The sequence below is a fragment of the Staurois parvus genome, unplaced genomic scaffold (assembly GCF_062004578.1).
Source record: "Staurois parvus isolate SC_StPar_1 unplaced genomic scaffold, SC_StPar_1.0 ptg000064l, whole genome shotgun sequence".
In the NCBI taxonomy this organism is placed as follows: Eukaryota; Metazoa; Chordata; class Amphibia; order Anura; family Ranidae; genus Staurois; species Staurois parvus.
Genome location: NW_028317860.1, coordinates 5,905,710 through 5,925,552, shown reverse-complemented (window position 1 = coordinate 5,925,552; position 19,843 = coordinate 5,905,710). Strand labels below are relative to the sequence as shown.

The following is a 19,843-nucleotide window of genomic DNA, read 5'->3' as shown; positions in this document are numbered from 1 at the left end:
CACTGACACCAACGATGGGGCACTATTCCTCCCACTGACACCAACGATGGGGCACTATTCCTCCCACTGACACCAGCGATGGGGCACTATTCCTCCCACTGACACCAGCGATGGGGCACTATTCCTCCCACTGATACCAACGATGGGGCACTATTCATCCCACTGACATCAGTGATGGGGCACTATTCCCCCACTGATACCAACGATGGGGCACTATTCATCCCACTGACATCAGTGATGGGGCACTACTCCTTCCACTGATACCAACGATGGGGCACTATTCATCCCACTGACATCAGTGATGGGGCACTATTCATCCCACTGATACCAACGATGGGGCACTATTCATCCCACTGACATCAGTGATGGGGCACTACTCCTTCCACTGACACCAATGACATGGCACTACTCCTCCCACTGCAAAATTACAGTTATGAAGTAGCAATGAAAATAATTTTATGGTTGGGGGTCACCACAACATGAGGAACTGTATTAAGGGGTCGCGGCATTAGAAAGGTTGAGAACCACTGTTTTAGATTATCTTGCTTTAAAGTTATGAACAGAAAGACATCTATCTTAACAATATCTTTTAATACAACAGGTATCTCCAGGATTCCAGACCCCTGGAGCCAAACCTGCAGCCCAGTGGTATGATGTGCAGCCCTCAGCAGTGGGAACATTGACTGGAGTAATAAGATTGCTCTCTACTATCTTCATGTAACTTGTTTCTCAGTTTCATACTGTCTTGTACAACATAGCCCAGCCAAAAATATAGATACCTTTTCTTGAACAGAGAAAGTTACAAAGTGTTGTATACTTTGACAAAGTTTAAATAGTATTAAAGGGAAAAAAAGAAGAAAAAGAAAAATTTCATTACAGCCAAAGTCTGTTGCTGTTTTCTAGAATCCATATGCAAGCAGGTGAAGCAATAAATAAATAAAAAAAGAACACATTTTATTTTGTATACAAAAATATATTATATTGGAAAAGAAAAAAATTACATTTGTTTCAACTATAACATTACAAATTTCCATAAAAGCATTATAAATTACAATTAAGCAACATTATGTAAAAAATACAGTCAACTGTATCTTAAAAGTATTAAACAAATATATATCTCTTTCTAATACATGCAGCAGGTGGAGGCAAAGATCAAACAGAACAGTATGTAGGTGCGATCTTGCGGAAATGCCTGCATTATGTAACTCTACATCATGATGATTTACAGCCTTCTGTGTTCTTGCACTAATCCCAGGACCAGCTTATACAGTGCTTTACATGCCTAATAGAGAAGACATACAGAGGTTAGCCATGTATAAATCATAACCCAATATGCTACACAAAATACAGTGTAGAATATGCTACATAGAATATTATGGTGAACTCAAAAAAAGGTGCTTCTCAGTAAGTATCATTTGAGAGATGAAAGGTGCAAGGTACAGTAAATACTTTTGGGGAAAAAAAAAAAAAAAAAAAAGTAAAACAAGTGGATGATTTGTGTTTTGAGATGGACACAACTAGGTTATACAATTCAGGCAAGGTATATCTACATCTTTATGCAAACAGTACATCCTTTTAATAGGAAGTTCTACAAGCAAATGAGAGCTTGACATTGCCAACTTGGTTTTGTAAGGGCAAGTTCCAAGGCATTCAGCCTCATTCTGACTTTGCCGTCTAGAACAAGATGCCTCAACCTCCAACTGGCTGCATACATGTTCTAGGGCTGTGACTTACCGAGAAATGAATTCAGGATGTTAGTCACAGAACATGCACCTTCAAATACAAGTCAACAACAGCTTACATATTTTCACATTAAAAGGTTTCCTTTAGTATGTTGGAGATACATACACAGCTTCTAAACCCTGCATGTTCTCTGCTCATGAAATATCAACTTAGACCTCCCGTTCTCAACCAGGGTTCCGTGGAACCCTAGGGTTCCTCCAGAGGTTGGTAGGGGTTCCTTAAGCGATGAGCAACTTCTGCCTCTTAGATGAGTAGGCAGCAACAATAATCTTTTTTGATTTCTGTAAGGGGGAAGGGGGAATTCTTCCCAATGATCACATCTGTAAGGAATATTCTTCCCAATGACCTTCACACTAATGTACTGTAAGCTGTAGATATACAATTGTCAGGGGTTCCCTAAACTCAAAAAGTTGTTTCAAGTGTTACAAATGTTGAGACAGGCTGTCTTAGAGACTCTTCCAACCACCCATGCACTGTGCATAGTACACCAAAAGAGTATAAAACTTCCCTGTTATTGCTGTCCACCACTCCACTGTGTAGGTTCCCCTAAATCCCCATCAGATAACCCTTCTGCAATATCCATAGTGCAGCAAGTATTTGGGACATATAGGTATTTAAAATGCTAAGTAATCAGAAAATGCACCCCTGTCTAGCTTAGACATTCACCCTGATGTAGACAGCTGGGCTGCAATACGACAGGGAACATAAAGTGACAACTGCACAAGGAAGCAGACATTAGAATGCACTCTAGCTAGTCAGCTACGGCACTATAAATTAATTGGACCTGTGACAACTTAAATGAAATTAGATGGGGTATTTAAATTTTGATTGCTCATCACATGCAGTATAAGAGCCTTTCTATCTAGACAGGATCCCCTCATTTCACACAGTAAATCAGGTTCATGTCCAAAGGCTCAGTGCATAGGTAAAGTCCCCAAGTTATTATGCAGTATAAGTCACTGAATGGATGTTTCCATAGGATCATTGTCATACATGTGGTTTCCTCCATGACAAAAAATTGCTTTGACAATTTAATGCAGCCTAGAAACACTGGCTTATGCTTTGCCTCTCCTAGGATGCATACCCATTTGTATGGCTACAGAGTATGAACCCCAAGTACACAACATGGAGTCTTATCTAAACTAGTGCATGCATAAAGCTCAACAAGGAGCTGGGAAAGTAACAGGAAACCGTTATGTACAAATATACTCACTTGCTAGTGTCCTGTCAAGATCAGCAATAAAATCTTCCAACTCTTTTGTATCTCCGAGTTTAGCTGTACAAAAATAAATAAATAAATGAATACTAAATTACACTTTATCACCACTTATAATAGTTCCTGTTAACACAAGATTTAAGCAGGGCTTGGGGGGGGGGGGGGGGGGACACAAATTGCAAAGGTTTTCAATGTAATCATGCGATATTTCCAGTAATGGGTAGAACACTGTCCTATCAGTGCAAGCACTCAGGGTCCCCATGGATTAGGATGGCTGAATTTTTCAGTAGATTCTCTGGTCAGCTCAACTTCCTAGCACTCCCATTTACTGCCCAACGTCACCAAATGAAAACAGGTTCATCTCAGGTAAAACCATACCACCTAAAGTCATTTTAGTTTCAATCACACTTTTGTCCAACCAATTTACATTATAGGTTGAATATTTTTATTTTATCCACTGTATAAAAACCTGTAAAGACAAAGTATAGTAAAAATATGTGTAGGCCCATTACTACAGTGGATATAAAAAGTCTACACAGCCCTGTTAAAATGTCAGGTTTCTGTGATATAAAAAAAAAAAAAAAAAACACAACACAATGATAATTTCAGAACTTTTTCCACCTTTACTGTAACCTATAAACTGTGCAACTCAGTTGACCAACAAACTGAAATCTTTTAGGTGGAGGGAAGTAAAAATAAAAAAACTAAAATAATATGGTTGCATAAGTGTGCACACCCTTACACTAATACTTTGTTGAAGCACCTTTTGATTTTATTAAAGCACTCAGTCTTTGGGTATGAGTCTCAGTATGGCACACATTTTCAATTGCATTCACGTCTGGGTTCTGGTTGGGCCATTCCAAAACTTTCATCTTCTTCTGGTGAAGTCATTCCTTTGTTGATTTGGATGTATGCTTTGGGTCGTTGTCATGCTGAAAGATGAAGTTCCTCTTCATGTTCAGCTTTCTAGCAGAAGCCTGAAGGTTTTGTGCCAATATGGACTGGTATGTGGAACTGTTCATAGTTCCCTCTACCTTGACTAAGGCCCCAGTTCCAGCTGAAGAAAAACAGCCCCAAAGCATGATGCTGCCACTACCATGCTTCACTGTGGGTATGGTGTTCTTTTAGTGATGTGTAGTGTTTTTGCACCAAGCATATATCTTTTGGAATTATGGCCAAAAGGTTCAACCTTGGTTTCATCAGAACATAACACATTTTCCCACATGCTTTTGGGAGACTTCAGATGTGTTGCTATAAAATTTAGCCGGGCTTGGATGTTTTTCTTCATAAGAAAAAGGATTCCGTCTTGCCACTCTACCCCATAGCCCAGACATATGAAGAATACGGGAGATTGTTGTCACATGTACCACACAGCCAGTACTTGCCAGATATTCCTGCAGCTACTTCTAGACCAGTTTTCTTCAATTTTGGAGGAACCTCCAGTTCTTGGCAATGTCACTGTTCTGCCATATTTTCTCCACTTGATGACCGTCTTCACTGTGTTCCATGGTATATCGAATGCCTTGGAAATTCTTTTGTACCCTTCTCCTAACTGATACCTTTTAACAATGAGATCCCTCTGATGCTTTGGAAGCTCTCTACAGATCATGGGTTCTGCTGTAGGATGCAACTAAGCAAATGCAGGAAAGACCTACTAGAACAGCTGAACTTTATTTGGGGTTAATCAGAGGCACTTTAAATGATGGCAGGTGAGTACTGACTCCTATTTAACATGATTTTGAATGTGATTGCTTAATTCTGAACACAGATACATCCTGTTATAAGAGGGTGTGCACACTTATGCAACTACATTATTTTAGTTTTGTATGTTTACTTCCCCCCCTAAAAGATTTCAGTTTGTTTTTCAATTGAGTTGTACAGTTTATAGGTCACATTAAAGGTGGAAAAAGTTCTGAAATGATATATCTTTGTCTCATTTTTTTACATCACAGAAACCTGACATTTTAACAGGGGTATGTAGCCTTTATATCCACTGTATGCCTTGTTCTAAAATACCAGTTAGCTGACAGTTTTATTGATCCAAAGGCTTCCCGAGTCAGACATAGAACAAGTATGCAGATCAGGGACCATTACTTTACTGGTTACACACTTGTTCTTAAGAATCTACAAAGTATTAAGAAATATGTAGACCCAGCATTTCATATTCCTGATATTTGCCTGCTGTACCATGTACTTGTATGAAAGAGTATCCTGTTCTCTTTGCATTGCCTCCTTTGTGTAAAACCCATGGTGTTCTTGTCAGTTCCTCTGCTTTCTTGTTAAAAAGCTGACCACACTAAGCAAGAGAACACACTGGTCAATTCTCTAGCCAAGTTGGGAACTCAGTCTGCTCTGCTCCAATGGTCAGACTTAACGACACACACCCCCTCTGCACAGACATTCACTGGGAAGATCAGTGTAATGCAGTTTCTCCTCCCCCAGCTCTTATACAGCTATAAACAGAGCGTATGTGATCACTTATGGAAAAAATGAGGGGGGAGGGATATTTATAATGTAGTTTTATATCTTTACACCAATGTTTTGCCTTTAATTTCTATTTTAAACTGGGTTGTTTAAGGTGAGGGTTTACAATCACTTTGAAGCCAGAGACTGCCAGATATATCTGGCATTTTAGAAGAGATCAGATATGACAGCCTACATATTTTTTCTACAATTTGTACAGTGGAAATAGTCTAGAATTTATTTTTGGGAAAGGATGATTGGGCACAACCATATCTACTAGTTACATAGGCAAGTTTCACTTGCCACTGTAGTAGTATTAATCAGCGGCTGTGCCCTGCTTATCCTCTTAGCTCAGTGAACTGTGGGCTTTATAAAATCTCAAATGACCTGAAACCTCAGACCATGTAGCATTAGACAATGCACAAAAAAAAAAATTATGCACATTTTCTATGATATGCCGATCTGAAAGGAAACTCCAGCCAATTTTTTTTCCTATCTATGTTAAGGATAGGGTGTGAAGGATTAGAATTTGTCAGGTTGTCAGTGTGCTCTCTGCCCATATAAAAAAGGGAGATTTCCCCCCATGCCCTACACAGACAGCTATAGAAACCTGTAATTGCTATATAATATAGGAGCTTCAGGTGTCTCAAAGAGGACCCCCAAAAGCTCCTACATTGTAGGATTTATAGCAGTTGCTAGTTTTGGTGAATTCCCCCCCCCCCCCCCCCCCGTTAGGGTTATTTTTGTTACCTTTGGTTTATCAGATCTAGAAACCTGACAGTTTCCAACCCTTCCCCACTACCTTATTTTGGCTTTGGATGGGTTCTAATGCAATTGCTGGTACGTTAGACCATACTGTACCTTTTCGTGGTGTTTCTGTTGGAGAGGACAGTGATGAAGAAGACAGAGTCGGTGAATTTAGTTTTTCATCGCTGAAGCTAAAACTGTTTCTACAAAGTGAGTCTGCACCTGAAAAACAAAATAGAAGGCTACAGTAATTCTATATATAAGAGGTAGAGAATGCAACTCATACTGACCACTTTTACACCCCGGTCACATTGGGGGTGATTTGGCATGCGCTTTGCATGCCATGCGACTTGCAAATCTTATGCCAAGTCGCACCCTATTGTCCGCTATTAGAGTAGTCATATCGGTGTGGTTCCGACTTGGTCAGAGACGCACCAATTTCTAATGTAGTGCATGCACTACTTTTGTTGCGATTTGCATAGACATCTGTGTCAGATGTCTATGCACCAGATTTTTAAATCGCGCAGCTTCACTGTAAGTCACACGATTTCAAAATTGGCTTTGATGTGATCAGGGGCTTAAAAACCGAGATTGAGATAGCCACTATAGTATGTGGTGGCTTCTATCTTCTGACTCCAGTGGAAACTGGATACAAGCAAATCCTGTTCATCTAAGTAGCAGTCTACTGCATCAGAGTTTTCTATGCAGCAATTTCCCATTTAACACTTTGTTTAATGAAAACAGATATGATCTGGTGTATATACAGTAGATAAGTACACCATATGTAGGTGTATAGCCCCCCCAAAATACATTCAGCCCTCCAAATAAATGAAAAGCAGAATTTAAAAAGGTTATTCAGCTAGAATAGAGGTTAGAGGATTGCATCACCGTAGTGTTTGTACACGTGTATTGACTTTTCAGTCTCTGCCCTTGTTTCTCCAGTATATCTGCACGAATGCAGATGGATGGCTCTGATCAAAAACAAAATTTAAAAAAAAAAAAAATTGCTACTATAATCAGTTAGCGTAAATCAGATCAGAGCCAAGGCCCTACCCTCAATTTTCACAGTAATTTTTGTGAACATTGAAATTGGAAATCTACACCAGTACATTCTCTAAAATTCAACTTGTATTTATACCACTTTTGTATTGCAGAAGCATCAGGCAGTGGCCAGAACCTATGATGACATCAGTAAATGTAAGATGGTCACATGACATCTAAACTTAAATTCAAGTATATATATATATAGACTGTTCACATGCAAGGGAAGCTGCACATTGCAATGGAATTAACCCCCAGAACTTAATAAATAAATCATGTGAATGGGTATTTGCAAAGTAACATTTCACCTTATTCACCAAACTCTGGGGATAGTTTTCTTGCAAAGTGAGAAGTCTATTTGCCTTTGGTAAATCAAGCCCGATGCATGTATGTACACTGCTCAAAACAATTAAAGGAACACTTTGAAAACAAATCAGATCTCAATGGGGAAAAATCATGCTGGATTATCTATACTGATATGGACTGGGTAATGTGTTAGGAACGCAAGGATGCCCCATCGTTTGATGGAAATGAAAATGATCAACCTATAGAGGACTGAATGCAAAGACATCCCGAAAATCATAGAAAAAAAAAAAACAAACAAAAAAACGGCTAGTTCATTTTGCTGAAATTTAATTGCAGCAACTCAAAATGGTACTCCATAGTTTGTATGGTCCCCTTGTACTTGTACGCATGCCTGACAATGTTGGGGCATGCTCCTAATGAGATAAGTGGTATCCTGGGGAATTTCCTCCCAGATCTGGACCACGTCATCACTGAGCTCCTGGAAAGTCTGAGCTGCAACCTGGAGGTGGTGGATGGACTGAAACATGACATCCCAGAAGTGTTCCATGGGATTTAGGCCAGGCAAGTGAGGGGGGGGGCATTCAATGGTATCAATTCCTTCATCCTCCAGGAACTGCCTGCATACTCTTGCCACATGAGGCCAGGTATTGCCGTGCAACAGGAGGAACCCAGGACCCACTGCACCGGCATAGTGTGCCATTAGGTATTGGGATGAAATCCTTGTACCCATTGTCAGAGTGCTATTGCCTAGCCTGTAGAGGTCTCTCCATCTTTCCATGGATATGCCTCGCCAGACCATCACTGACCCACCACCAAAAACTGTCATGCTGAACAATGTTACAGGCAGCATAATGTTCTCCGTGGCTTCTCCAGACCCTTTTATGTCTGTCGCATGTGCTCAGGGTGAGCCCGTTCTCATCTGTGAAAAGCACAGGGTGCCAGTGGCAGACCTGCCAATTCTGGTGTTCAATGGCAAATACCAATTGAGCTCTATGATCCTCAGGCCACCCCCATGAAGTCCGTTTTTGATTGATCAGAGGCATTCACACCAGTGGCTTGCTGTAGGTCATTTTGTAAGGCTCTGGCAGTGTTCATCCTGTTCCTCCTTGCACAAAGGAACAGATACTGCTCCTGCTGATGGGTTAAGGACCTTCTACAGGCCTGTCCAGCTCTCCTTGAGTAACTGTGTCCTGGAATCTCCTCCATGCTCTTGAGACTGTGCTGGGAGACACAGCAAACCTTATGGAAATGGCACGTATTGATGTGCCATCGTGGAGGAGTTGGACTGCCTGTGCAACCTCTGCAGGATCGAGATATGGCCTCATACTATCAAAAACAGTCAGAAAAGAGGAGTAGTGGAAAAAAAATGTCAGTGGCCTCCACCTGTAAAACTATTCCTGTTTTGGGGGGTCATCTCATTGTCGTCCATCTAGTGTACCTGTGGTTAATTTCCAACACCAAACACCAAAGCAGCTGAAACTGATTAACAACCCCCTCTGCTGCTTTACTGACCAGATCAATATCCCACAATTTAAATTGACTTTATGCTATACTCTGATTAAAAAGTGTTCCTTTAATTTTTTTGAGCAATGTATAATCTGCATCAAGGATTTAGAGCTCCACTGCACATTTTGTGTGGTTATATGCCTAGTTAGAAGTTGGCCTGGCAATCTGAAGCAGGAACAGCTAAATATAAGGAACCCACAGAGGCAAAATTATAGTTACAAAGCTTTACCCAAACATTAAAATAAATATAATTACAACTGTAAAATATTTCCTGTGACTATAAAAAAGTGAACTTGTTATGGAAGAACAGTATTAGAATGGAAAGTTTTAGCAGTTACAGAATTCCATCAAAGCATAGAAGGGGCTTCGTGATTTAGTTTACCATTCTGTAAATAAAAGTTTTATGGTGGATATATGTAAGGGAGAAAAAAATTAAAAAGATTAAAGAAGTGGACAAAATGGGAAATAAAAACTGAAAAGGCTTTTGCTACTAGAAACCAATCACATTCCAGACATTTTCTAGTGCATGATAAAAAAAAAAAAAAGATAAAAATGGTATGCAAGTTCGTGTGGGTGAACACCTCCTTTCAGCTTTCACCCAGAGTACTCCATATTTTCAATTAATGCAATCAGCAGTACTTTGTATATTGGGGCACTGGCTGGGAGATCCAGTGGCCTACATGTTGTAGAATTCATTACACTGAGTGCACTATTAATGTAAAAACAAAAACCCATGGGGCACCCTTTACTTCCATTCCTGGGTAATAAAATCAGGGGGGGGGGGGGGGGGGGAGGGGAAGAAGAAGATGCAAAACGAAATACAGGAATTCTAGAAACTCTACGATAAAAAGAGAAGAAGTACAAAACGGTTCTGTGGTCACCATCTATTTCTATAGTAACACATTCATGGAAGAAATACACAAGAAAACAGCATCAATAACCAACTTCTCTGATCTTAGTGTCACATAGAATACACTGTTCAGTAATATGTCCTTCCCATATGTACTGTAAAAAATGTAGACACTCTGGGGTTGATTTACTAAAACTGGAGAGTGTAAACTTTGGTGCAACTGTGCATGGTAGCCAATCAGCTTCTAACTTTAGCTTGTTCAATTAAGCTTGGACCAAAAAAAAAAAAAAAAAAAAAACAAAAAAAAAAAAACAAAAACAAAACAAAAAAACACTGGAAGCTGATTGCCTACCATGCACAGCTGCACCAGATTTTGCTCACTCCGGTTTTAGTAAATCATCCCCTGTGACTCCTGGTTGACAGAAGGTGCCCTAAGGCCCTGTTAACATATGTTCATGGTATATGTGCATTCCCTTATCTGTAATAAAATTGCTTTGACATTTCTGTGGTTCAGATTTGTTAAATATGAGCAAAAAACTGGATCATACATATACATCAATGGACCCAATGGGACAATTCATTAGTGCAGTCATACTACGGAATGTTTCCGTGGTGAGAACTACCACTGACCTCGGTCTGTGGTTTACCTGTGGTGGTAGCAATTATTAAGCTGCAGGAAACCAGAAAAAAAACTACCTGACTAACTGACTAGGTGTGAATAGATATGACCATACTTAAAATGTACTGTACAAGAATAAGGTACAATTTTTCCCTTAGGTTACATGATTCTGTTATATCAGACAACTACTCTTAAGTACAACTGGATAGGCCAGAGTCAGTCCCTCGAAAGCAATATTTATTATAGATGGTGCCTGGTGGGCCAATTAGGTACTTGGCATTCAATATGTCTTAGATAGCCCAACAAGAGCAACTGACAATCTCCTGATATTCAAAGCTCTAACCCTGTCCACCTGGGACTTTCCACCTACCTTAGCGTGTTTCATCCTCACCCAATTTACTCTCCATAATGAGAATTACGTAAAGATAAATTCCATCTGATGGGGAATCATCGTGATGGCCACAGACCCAGATGGGTTGATGGGAAATAGGCTGCGCACTTTGCAAGGGAAGTTTCCCAAGAGTTTAGTTAATGTGGTGCAAATTTCACTTTGCATAGAACAGTCAATCACGTGCAAGGAAAATAAAATAAAAAAAAAAAGACAAAAAAAAAAATAATAATGATTGGATGAGGAGATCAGCAGAACTTCACTTTATTCACTAGGCTCTGGGGATCATTTCCTTGCAAAATAAACAGTCTATACAATTATGTGCATGCAGACATACCCTTTTCCCCCCCCCCCTTGCACAAAATTGGGTAATCTTTGCAAAGTGAATTGTCACCTAAATGACTATGTTATAGGAAAATTCCCTTGCAAAGTGAACAGCCTACTTTTACTTTAGAAATTCAGCCCCACTATGCATTAGTCAGGTGGTTTCCAGCATCTATCTGTTTTGGGTAGACTGACCCATAACTTCAACAGTTTTGATGGAGACACAATATTCACAATTCCGAGTTACAACACTTACAAACTTAAACAATAGAGACTTGCAGAGAAGTACACACCCTTTACTGAGCGGACATATCATAATAGATGAAACAAATAAAACTATGAACAGTTCCTAAAAATTAGCAATTTCACAACACAAGTCCATACCCAGTGTTAGATTCTTAAAAAAAAAAAAAAAAAAAAAAAAAAAAAAAAAGGGATGAAGCTGACTTTATAATACGCATCAAAATGAAATGTGGTGTTCTCTTAGCAACCAGAACTAAACTCTGCAACAACAATAGAAGCCACATTCTTCCTGTTTTTACAAACCATGCATCACAGACAAATGAATGTAATATGTAAAAAAAAACCCACGTTTCTGAACACCTGCAAAGTGTATTCATACAGGAGAGCCTCAGGGGTACAACCCATCTATTCATCATGCTCATTTCTGTCCCTGGGGATACTTCAAACCCAATGGTTCAGAATTCAGTAACTCATGCCCCAGACAGTGGAAGTGGCAAAAACCAAGGAAATCTTTACTGATTGCCCTGCAGGTACTAATGACAACATGAGCGAAAACAAAGAAAGCTGTATTGATGATCAAAGAGTACAGGACATCTTCCCGATTAACAGATGAGATAATACAGTGAAGGATGCTGATGCACAGGTATGACAATGGTCAAACAAGAACTGGCAGGATTTGGTTTTTAGCTAGTGGTAGGCACACATCACAGAGAAGATACTAATGAACTACATCACCAGAAACGTATTTTTGAAGTCTGTCTACAGGAAGATACAAAGTTAAATTCAGCCCACAATCAAGAGTTCAGCTTCACTTAGCGCACAGGGCAAGACAGGGTTTCCTTCTACTTCTTGGGCAACCAGCCAATAATTTAGAGACGTTTGAATGTTACAATTTGTCCCAACTCTCTGGGCAGTATGTCCCTTCAGCATTGGATATCCTCCAGTCATCAGTATTCAGGGCATGCATACCTACATATAAACAGCTTATGGAAGCTTAATGACATTGAACTATAAAAATAAAATCAAAGAAAATCTCTCATTTCAAATATGTAGGCATCCATTGCTGACTTTTTTTTTTTAAATGCTAGCTGCCTAGGTGCCACAATGGCCCTTTGGCCTTCAGCACTTTCTAAGACACGGACCCAAAATAAGAAATGCAGTCAATGAGATCACACTTTTTTTTAATATGGTTGCTTAAGGTGGAACTTTATCCATAACATTGTGATAAAAAAATAAATTTCTTCAGAAAGGAACCTTAATTATGCTGCCAAAATTAGGGTGTGCTGTAAATTGCCTCCAGTACTGTTCCTGTTTCTTCTTGCCGGAGGCTGCCATTTTGCTGAAGCTCAGAGTCCCTGAGCAGAAATAAATCTTTAGGCTCTCAGCAGACTGGCTTCTACAAATTCAGCACAAAGCCTAAAAATAGAGAGCAACTGAGCATGTGCAGAACAGGACAGTGTATTAATGGATTTTAAACAGTATAGGCACTTATTTTATAATGTTTTACATAGCTATATCTGCAAAAGGGGTAAGCCTGAAGTGATCTCAGGAACACAGCCAACTTGCATTTTGGGAGGATAGCTATGGCACGAGAAGTGCTTTAAAACCAGTCTTCACAAATGTCCTCCACTACAAGACTTAAAAGGACTCCTATACATTACAGCTTTTAAATGCCCAGAACCACTGCAGCCTATAATACAATCCACCACAACTCATCTCACATAGCTCATCACATAAGCTGGGGTGATGACTGGGTGCAAACTCTAGCATTCCCCATCAACGAAGTGACAATTTTCCTGGAAGCGTGTACCCTCTGCATCATCTCAACAGGATTAGGACCTATTGGAGCTATTGCTTTTTGGGCTGGAGGAAAGGTATTTGTGAAATCTGACTCAGAATAAGTAATGCTTGAGGTTTTAAGTTGGCAATATACTATGCCAATTTTGTCCGGTTCCCGATGATCCAACCGAAATATGGTTGGCCCCATCAGTCCTGTCAACTGAAATACTGAAGGAGCCAGATGGAAAGTTTTATCCAAATGGTAGTTGCATCTACTCAAATCAGTCACTGAATGACTATTCTGACAGTAATCTGCTTCAGCTGTCAGAATACATTAGGCACAGCATACCATTTGTCCATTTGTACCCCATCCATTCCTAACCTTCAAAAGGTCTAGAATGGATTCAAATAGGTGAAAATAGAATTTATTTAATGGACAAGTTTAGGGTAGTTTGAAATGGGAAACACAGGAACCAAATCCCGTTTCACATTCCATGTTGTTCCTATAATGTCACCTTAACAGTTTCTTACTTTCTGAGTCACTGATACCACTATCACTGATACTGGCACTGCTCCTCCTCTTCATGGTCTTCAGGTGTTCATCGTAACGGAAACGTCTCTTGTTAAACGGCGAGGAGAAATCTTCCAACACAGCATCAAATTCACACAGCACTTCATTCAAATCATCGTCATATTCAATAAAGGCAGCTGTAAAAATAAGAGAAAAGGTTCATACTAATCAGTGTTTTAGGACATTTGATATTTCTGCACCTTTTATAGCCCCCAGTGAATGGTACAGCCAACTAGCAACCCCCATAAACCTGTTGAAAGTTTTTTATATCTGATGCTGGGTTGGTTTTAGGTTACAGGACTAGTTTAAGTGTGGATGCCAACTAGCACAGTTATTCCATAAACCCAGAGTGATCTCATTTCATTACCATTAATAGCAACTACACAAAACATCACAATACAGAGGTAAAAGTATGAATGCAACAAAACTCCACTAAACAGCATGGTTGGGGCTACTACTATAATGTACCATCATACTACTGCTACTACTATCATGGCATTACACAAAAAAAAAAAAAAAGTGCCTATAGTGTAGTCAGGATGAATGACAGAATGCTGAGACAGCTGTAGTCCAATGCCCTCATACTCATTCAAAGATGACTGGATGTTGTTTGGCATGGCTCTACTTTGCCCTAGATACCGTGCTTTAAAAGATGAACCTGGAGGACTGAGGAGAAGAAGGAGTACTGTACAAGAGATATATATAGATAGAGACAGACAGACAGACAGACAGACAGACAGACAGACAGACAGACAGACACGAAAAATTAGAATATCGTGCAAAAGTTCATTTATTTCAGTAATGAAACTAAAAAAGGTGAAACTAATATATGAGATAGACTCATTACATGCAAAGCAAGATAGTTCAAGCCGTGATTTGTCATAAGTGTGATGATTATGGCTTACAGCTCATGAAAACCCCAAATCCACAATCTCAGAAAATTAGAATATTACATGCAATCAATAAAACAAGGATTGTACATAGAACAATATCGGACCTCTGAAAAGTATAAGCATGCATATGTACTCAGTACTTTGTTTGGGCCCCTTTTGCAGCAATTACTGCCTCAATGCAGCGGTGCATGGAAGCCATCAGCCTGTGGCACTGCTGAGGTGTTATGGAAGACCAGGATGCTTCAATAGTGGCCTTCAGCTCTTCTGCATTGTTCGGTCTCATGTCTCATCTTTCTCTTGGCAATGCCCCATAGATTCTCTATGGGGTTCAGGTCAGGCGAGTTTGCTGGCCAAACAAGCACCTTTTTCTTCCACACTTTTCCCTTCCACATAACGTTCTATTAATGTGCTTTGATATAGCACTTTGGGAACATCCAACTTCTTTTGCAATTACCTTTTGAGGCTTTCCCTCCTTATGGAGGGTGTCCATGATGGTTTTCTGCACAACTGTCAGGTCAGCAGTCTTTCCCATGATTGTGATTCCTACTGAACCAGACTGAGAGACCATTTAAAGGCTCAGGAACCCTTTGCAGGTATTATGGCTTAATTAGCTGATTAGAGTGGGACACTTTGAGCCTAGAATATTGCACCTTTTCACAATATTCTCATTTTCTGAGATTGTGGATTTGGGGTTTTCATGAGCTGCAAGCCATAATCACAATTATGACAAATCACGACTTGAATTATCTTGCGCTGCATGTAATGAGTCTCATATATTAGTTTCACCTTTTAAGTTGCATTACTGAAATGCATTAACTTTTGCACAATATTCTAATTTTTTGAGTTTCACCTGTATATACACACAGTGGTATCATACGTCATTGTGCCAATGTCCTGTGAACATCAGGAGCTGTGCAACTGGTGCCATTCTGACCACGCATGTTACCACATCTGCTATTTCATCATGGACAGCAAGTTAGAACAAAGAGCAAATGTGACATTTTGTGTGAAACTGGGCAAATCTGCCAGAAACATTTTACATGATTCGTCAAGTTTATGGCGATGCTGCAATGAGTTGTTCAAGGTGTTTTGAGTGGCACATGCGTTACAAGAGTGGAAGAACATCGCTGGAAAAAGATCAAGAGGACCTTCAATGAGTCCAACCCCTGAAAATGCCCTCTTCCTGAAGATAAAGATCCAGCTCAAAAGTAGAACACTAGCCTTCGACTCTGGAAAGTAAGCTATATCAAGTAACATGTCCTTGTATGAAATAAAGGAAAATCATTTATAGATGATATCACAAACAACGCATGGCAAACAGATCTGTACGAAGAAAAATAGGTGAGCTTAAGTGAGCATGAAACCACAAAATGAGTCATTGTCTATTACAGGACTTGGTAATCCCATAAAGATGTAGTCATGTCATTTTGAGAGAGTGATTGACTTTCAAGACTTTCCCCTGGCTGCCCCCTCTAGCAATCAGGCTGACACATTTCTAGACCTAGGTGGGCCGAGTCTGTAGGCAGCTGTATTGGCAGCACTGCAGAACTCTTCCACTGGGGATACTCTTCATAATAGAGCATTAGCAGGAGGCTGGGAACAAAGGGCACAGAAAGCCTCTTTGGCAAAACACAACTCCCCACTTTCTGAAAAGCCTTTGATTGAATAGAGATCGTCCAAAACACATTGAATAGCGACATCTGCTATGACAGAGGCCTGCAGAGCACTGCACAGGTTAAAGGCGTCACAATTCTTCAAAGCCAGTTTTATCATTACAGCAAAACTTCCCATCTCTGCCTATTGAAGAAACGTGCTTCAGGTTTAAAACACTGCGCAGACCACAGAGGAAGTCACAGTATAACAGCAACTTCAGTACATTTAAGGCAAGGCAGTGTATTGTAGTGAACACAAAACATTGTTTACATTCTTGCCTTTCCATGGTTTTGGTAAAGTATAACCAATGGAAAAAGTGGAGAGGGATTAGAACATCTGGAAGGTTCTTATTGTTGTCCATGTAATTGTTACAGAGATTCACTCTCTATTCATCATGGTGACATAACGAAGAGTGAAAGGGAAAGAAGAAGCGCCAACATGTTGAGTTTTCACCAGAACAGGAATAGAGGAGAAATCTAATGGGGACACTTGTTCTAGTGACCCTGGTGACTACCAGGGATTCCCCCACTTTTGAAGAATTTCCTCTGACTGCCTGTTGTGGCTATGGGACAAGAAGTGACAGGAAAAAAAAAAAAAAAAACTGACTTTTTTTTACTCTATCCAAAATTTAAAAAAAAAAAAAAAAAAGTTTGGTTACAGTTCTACTTTAACAAATGTAATGTAGATGAACCACCGTAATAACGTGTGTTTGACTTTTACTCATTTGGCACCCTTGCTTAAAATAAAATAAAAAACTAAACATAGTGCCACAGGCCAAAGAATAATTAATTATAACCTTTACTGCAGAGCTCTGGCAACCACAGATATCCAACACTTCTGGGTGTGTCAAAGTGTATGACCCCCCTCCAACACAATGATTCCATCTGCCAGAATATGTCACTCCGGGATACAGCAGTGATGTAGCAGGCCTGACTACAGCTCACAGCAAGGAACACACTATCTGACACACCCTGAAGTGTCAATCATGGCATTGAAAGACAGCAGGGACTGAAGTTGCTGCTCACTGGAAAGGCAAGTATTAATATTCTTCTGTTACAGGATGGCACTATTTTTTTTGTTACGGTCACAGCCTTATATTGGTGATCAGTGGGTGCGAAAAACACCTCTCCTTCCCCCACACAGTGGTGGTTTGTTGGAAGAACACCTCCTCTGCCCCTGGTGGTCAGTGGGAAGAATACACCCCCTTACATTGGCAAGCACGGAGAACAACAACCCCCCTTACATTGGCAGTCATTGGAAATAACATCTCTGCCCCCTTACATTGGTAGTATGTGGGAAGAATGCTAGTCAATGGGAAGAACACGCCCCCCCCCCTTATGTTGGTGGTCAATGGGAAGAAAGCACCCCTTACAGTGGTGGTTAGTGGGAAGAACATCCCCCCCCCCCCATACTGGTGGTCAGTGAAGAGAAAATCCCACCAGTGGAAAACACCCCTTTACATTGGGGGTCAGTGGGAAAAACTTCCTCTTATGTTGGTGGGCATTGGGATAAATGCCCCTCTTACACTGGTGGTTAGTGAGAAGAACACCCTCCCCCCACATTGGTGGCCAGTGGAAAGAATGCCCAGCCTCCCCCCACCCCTGGTTAGTGGGAGAAATGCATTCCTTTCACTGGTGGTCACTGGGAAGAATGCTCCTACCCCCTGACACTGGTGGTCAGAATGCCACCCTTACATACAGCTACAATCACTACTGGTTCCACCATGTAACCTTGCCTCTGGAACTACGTAGGCTCCATCAGATGGGAGGACAATCAGCTAACTCTGGAGGAACCCTGGGAATGGCTGCTCTACAATCAAGACACTATACATATTAAATGTATTAAGGGATACCATACTTAAAGATTATACTTCATAAACCTATACTATACTTCTTAAATATTATTCATCATAAAATTATACTATACTTAAAAGGATAATAGACCAAGTGATACTAGAATTCTTATATGATACTATACTTAGTAAAAAGATTAAATTATTCTATAATTGTTATATAATACTACACTAATTAAATGATAATAGATTAAACGATTCTATAATTCTTATATAATACTATACTAATTAAATGATAATAGATTACTTAAATGATACTATAATTCTTATATAATATTATAATAATTAAATGAAAATAGATTAATTAAATGAAAAAAAAAAAAAACTTCTTATAGGATACTACTTATTATATGATAGACAAATTAAATATTATAATTCTTATACTATACTTAGTAAATGACAATAGATTAAGTAAATTATACATAACTCCTATATGATAATAGACCAATTAAATGATAATATATGAATTAAATAATAGATTAAATGATGCTATAATTCTTGTATGATACTTTACTTATTAAATTATAATAGACTAATTAAACTATTTCTTAAAAACGATGCTATATTTAGTAAATATTATAATTATTCAATTATACTATACAAACTGAATGACACTATACTTCTTAAGTTATTAGCTCTACTTATTAATTTACAGTATAATTAATAAAAGTAAAACCAATGGTATCAATGAGAAAGGTAGCCCAGCAGGCACCAAGAACATGCCCTGATCTAGAACCCTTTCTATGAAGGTAGGTGATGGCCACCCTCCTACTCCCCCAGGTGACTGTAGGCAGACAATCCTGTCCCCATCCTCCCAGGCAGAGGTGACAAGTACGATGTATTGGTGGTGGGCTCCGAGCTTGGGGGATCCATAGAGCTCAGTATATGGGCTCTCTGTGTGTGGAGGTGACCAGGTGAGAAGCTCCTCTTACCTCTCCGGGATGACTTGACTTTGGGGGACTTCATAGCTCCAACAACAGCAGTGAAGGGGAAGGACAGGACCAGTCTCCGGGGATGAGTAGTGATGGGTCGGCCGCTCGTGTGTGTCTCTCCTCCTCTGTGTAGCACAGATCTGATGTACGCTCCCTCTGTGCACGGCTCCTTTTATGTGCGGGCTCTTTGGGCTGCGACGTCACCCTGTGGGCGGGGACACAGCGAAGTCCCATTCATGGCTCTCACGTTGGGCTCCATGCACTCTAGGCGAGCCGCTCTTATTTCACATCATCACTAGAGGGCGCCATTGAAATTGCCATTGTGAGCCCTCCTAGGTCCAGCAGATGACTAGCAATACAAAGGCGAGCAGTGTGTGTCCCTTGTTGGGAGAGGCCATACAAAGGCTCAATTATCTTTTGGAGACAATGATATTAGGGGACCATTCACACTGCAATGTGTGCATTGAGCGAAGGTAAATGTGCATGCGTTTGCAGGCTGCGCTGCATTTTAAAATGGGCTGAAATGCTTTTACCATTTTTATAAACTTCACCAAGCCTTAGTTGTAAAGAAAGCCTTAAATTACCATTTTGATTCTTGCGCTTAAGTGTGCCGCGGTGCCCTTACATATGCGTCTACATGCACTGCGTCACGTTGTGCTAGAAAAAAAAAGTAGCATGTTCTTCTACTGTTTTCATTACAGGGAGCGTACCTCAATG

The 19,843-nt window shown here is 40.0% G+C and overlaps 1 protein-coding gene across 1 annotated transcript; it reads right to left on the bottom strand.

Moving 5' to 3' along the window:
- Positions 1-933: 933 nt before the first annotated feature.
- On the bottom strand, positions 934-19,286 carry RGCC (regulator of cell cycle). Its single transcript, XM_089668818.1, has 5 exons — positions 19,127-19,286; positions 13,757-13,933; positions 6,284-6,391; positions 2,957-3,019; positions 934-1,282 (listed from the first exon to the last, which is right to left on the bottom strand). Exons 1-5 carry the CDS (start codon positions 19,158-19,160, stop codon positions 1,275-1,277), a joined length of 390 nt encoding a protein of 129 aa, XP_089524944.1. The 5' UTR covers positions 19,161-19,286; the 3' UTR covers positions 934-1,274.
- Between the last annotated feature and the right edge of the window lie 557 nt (positions 19,287-19,843).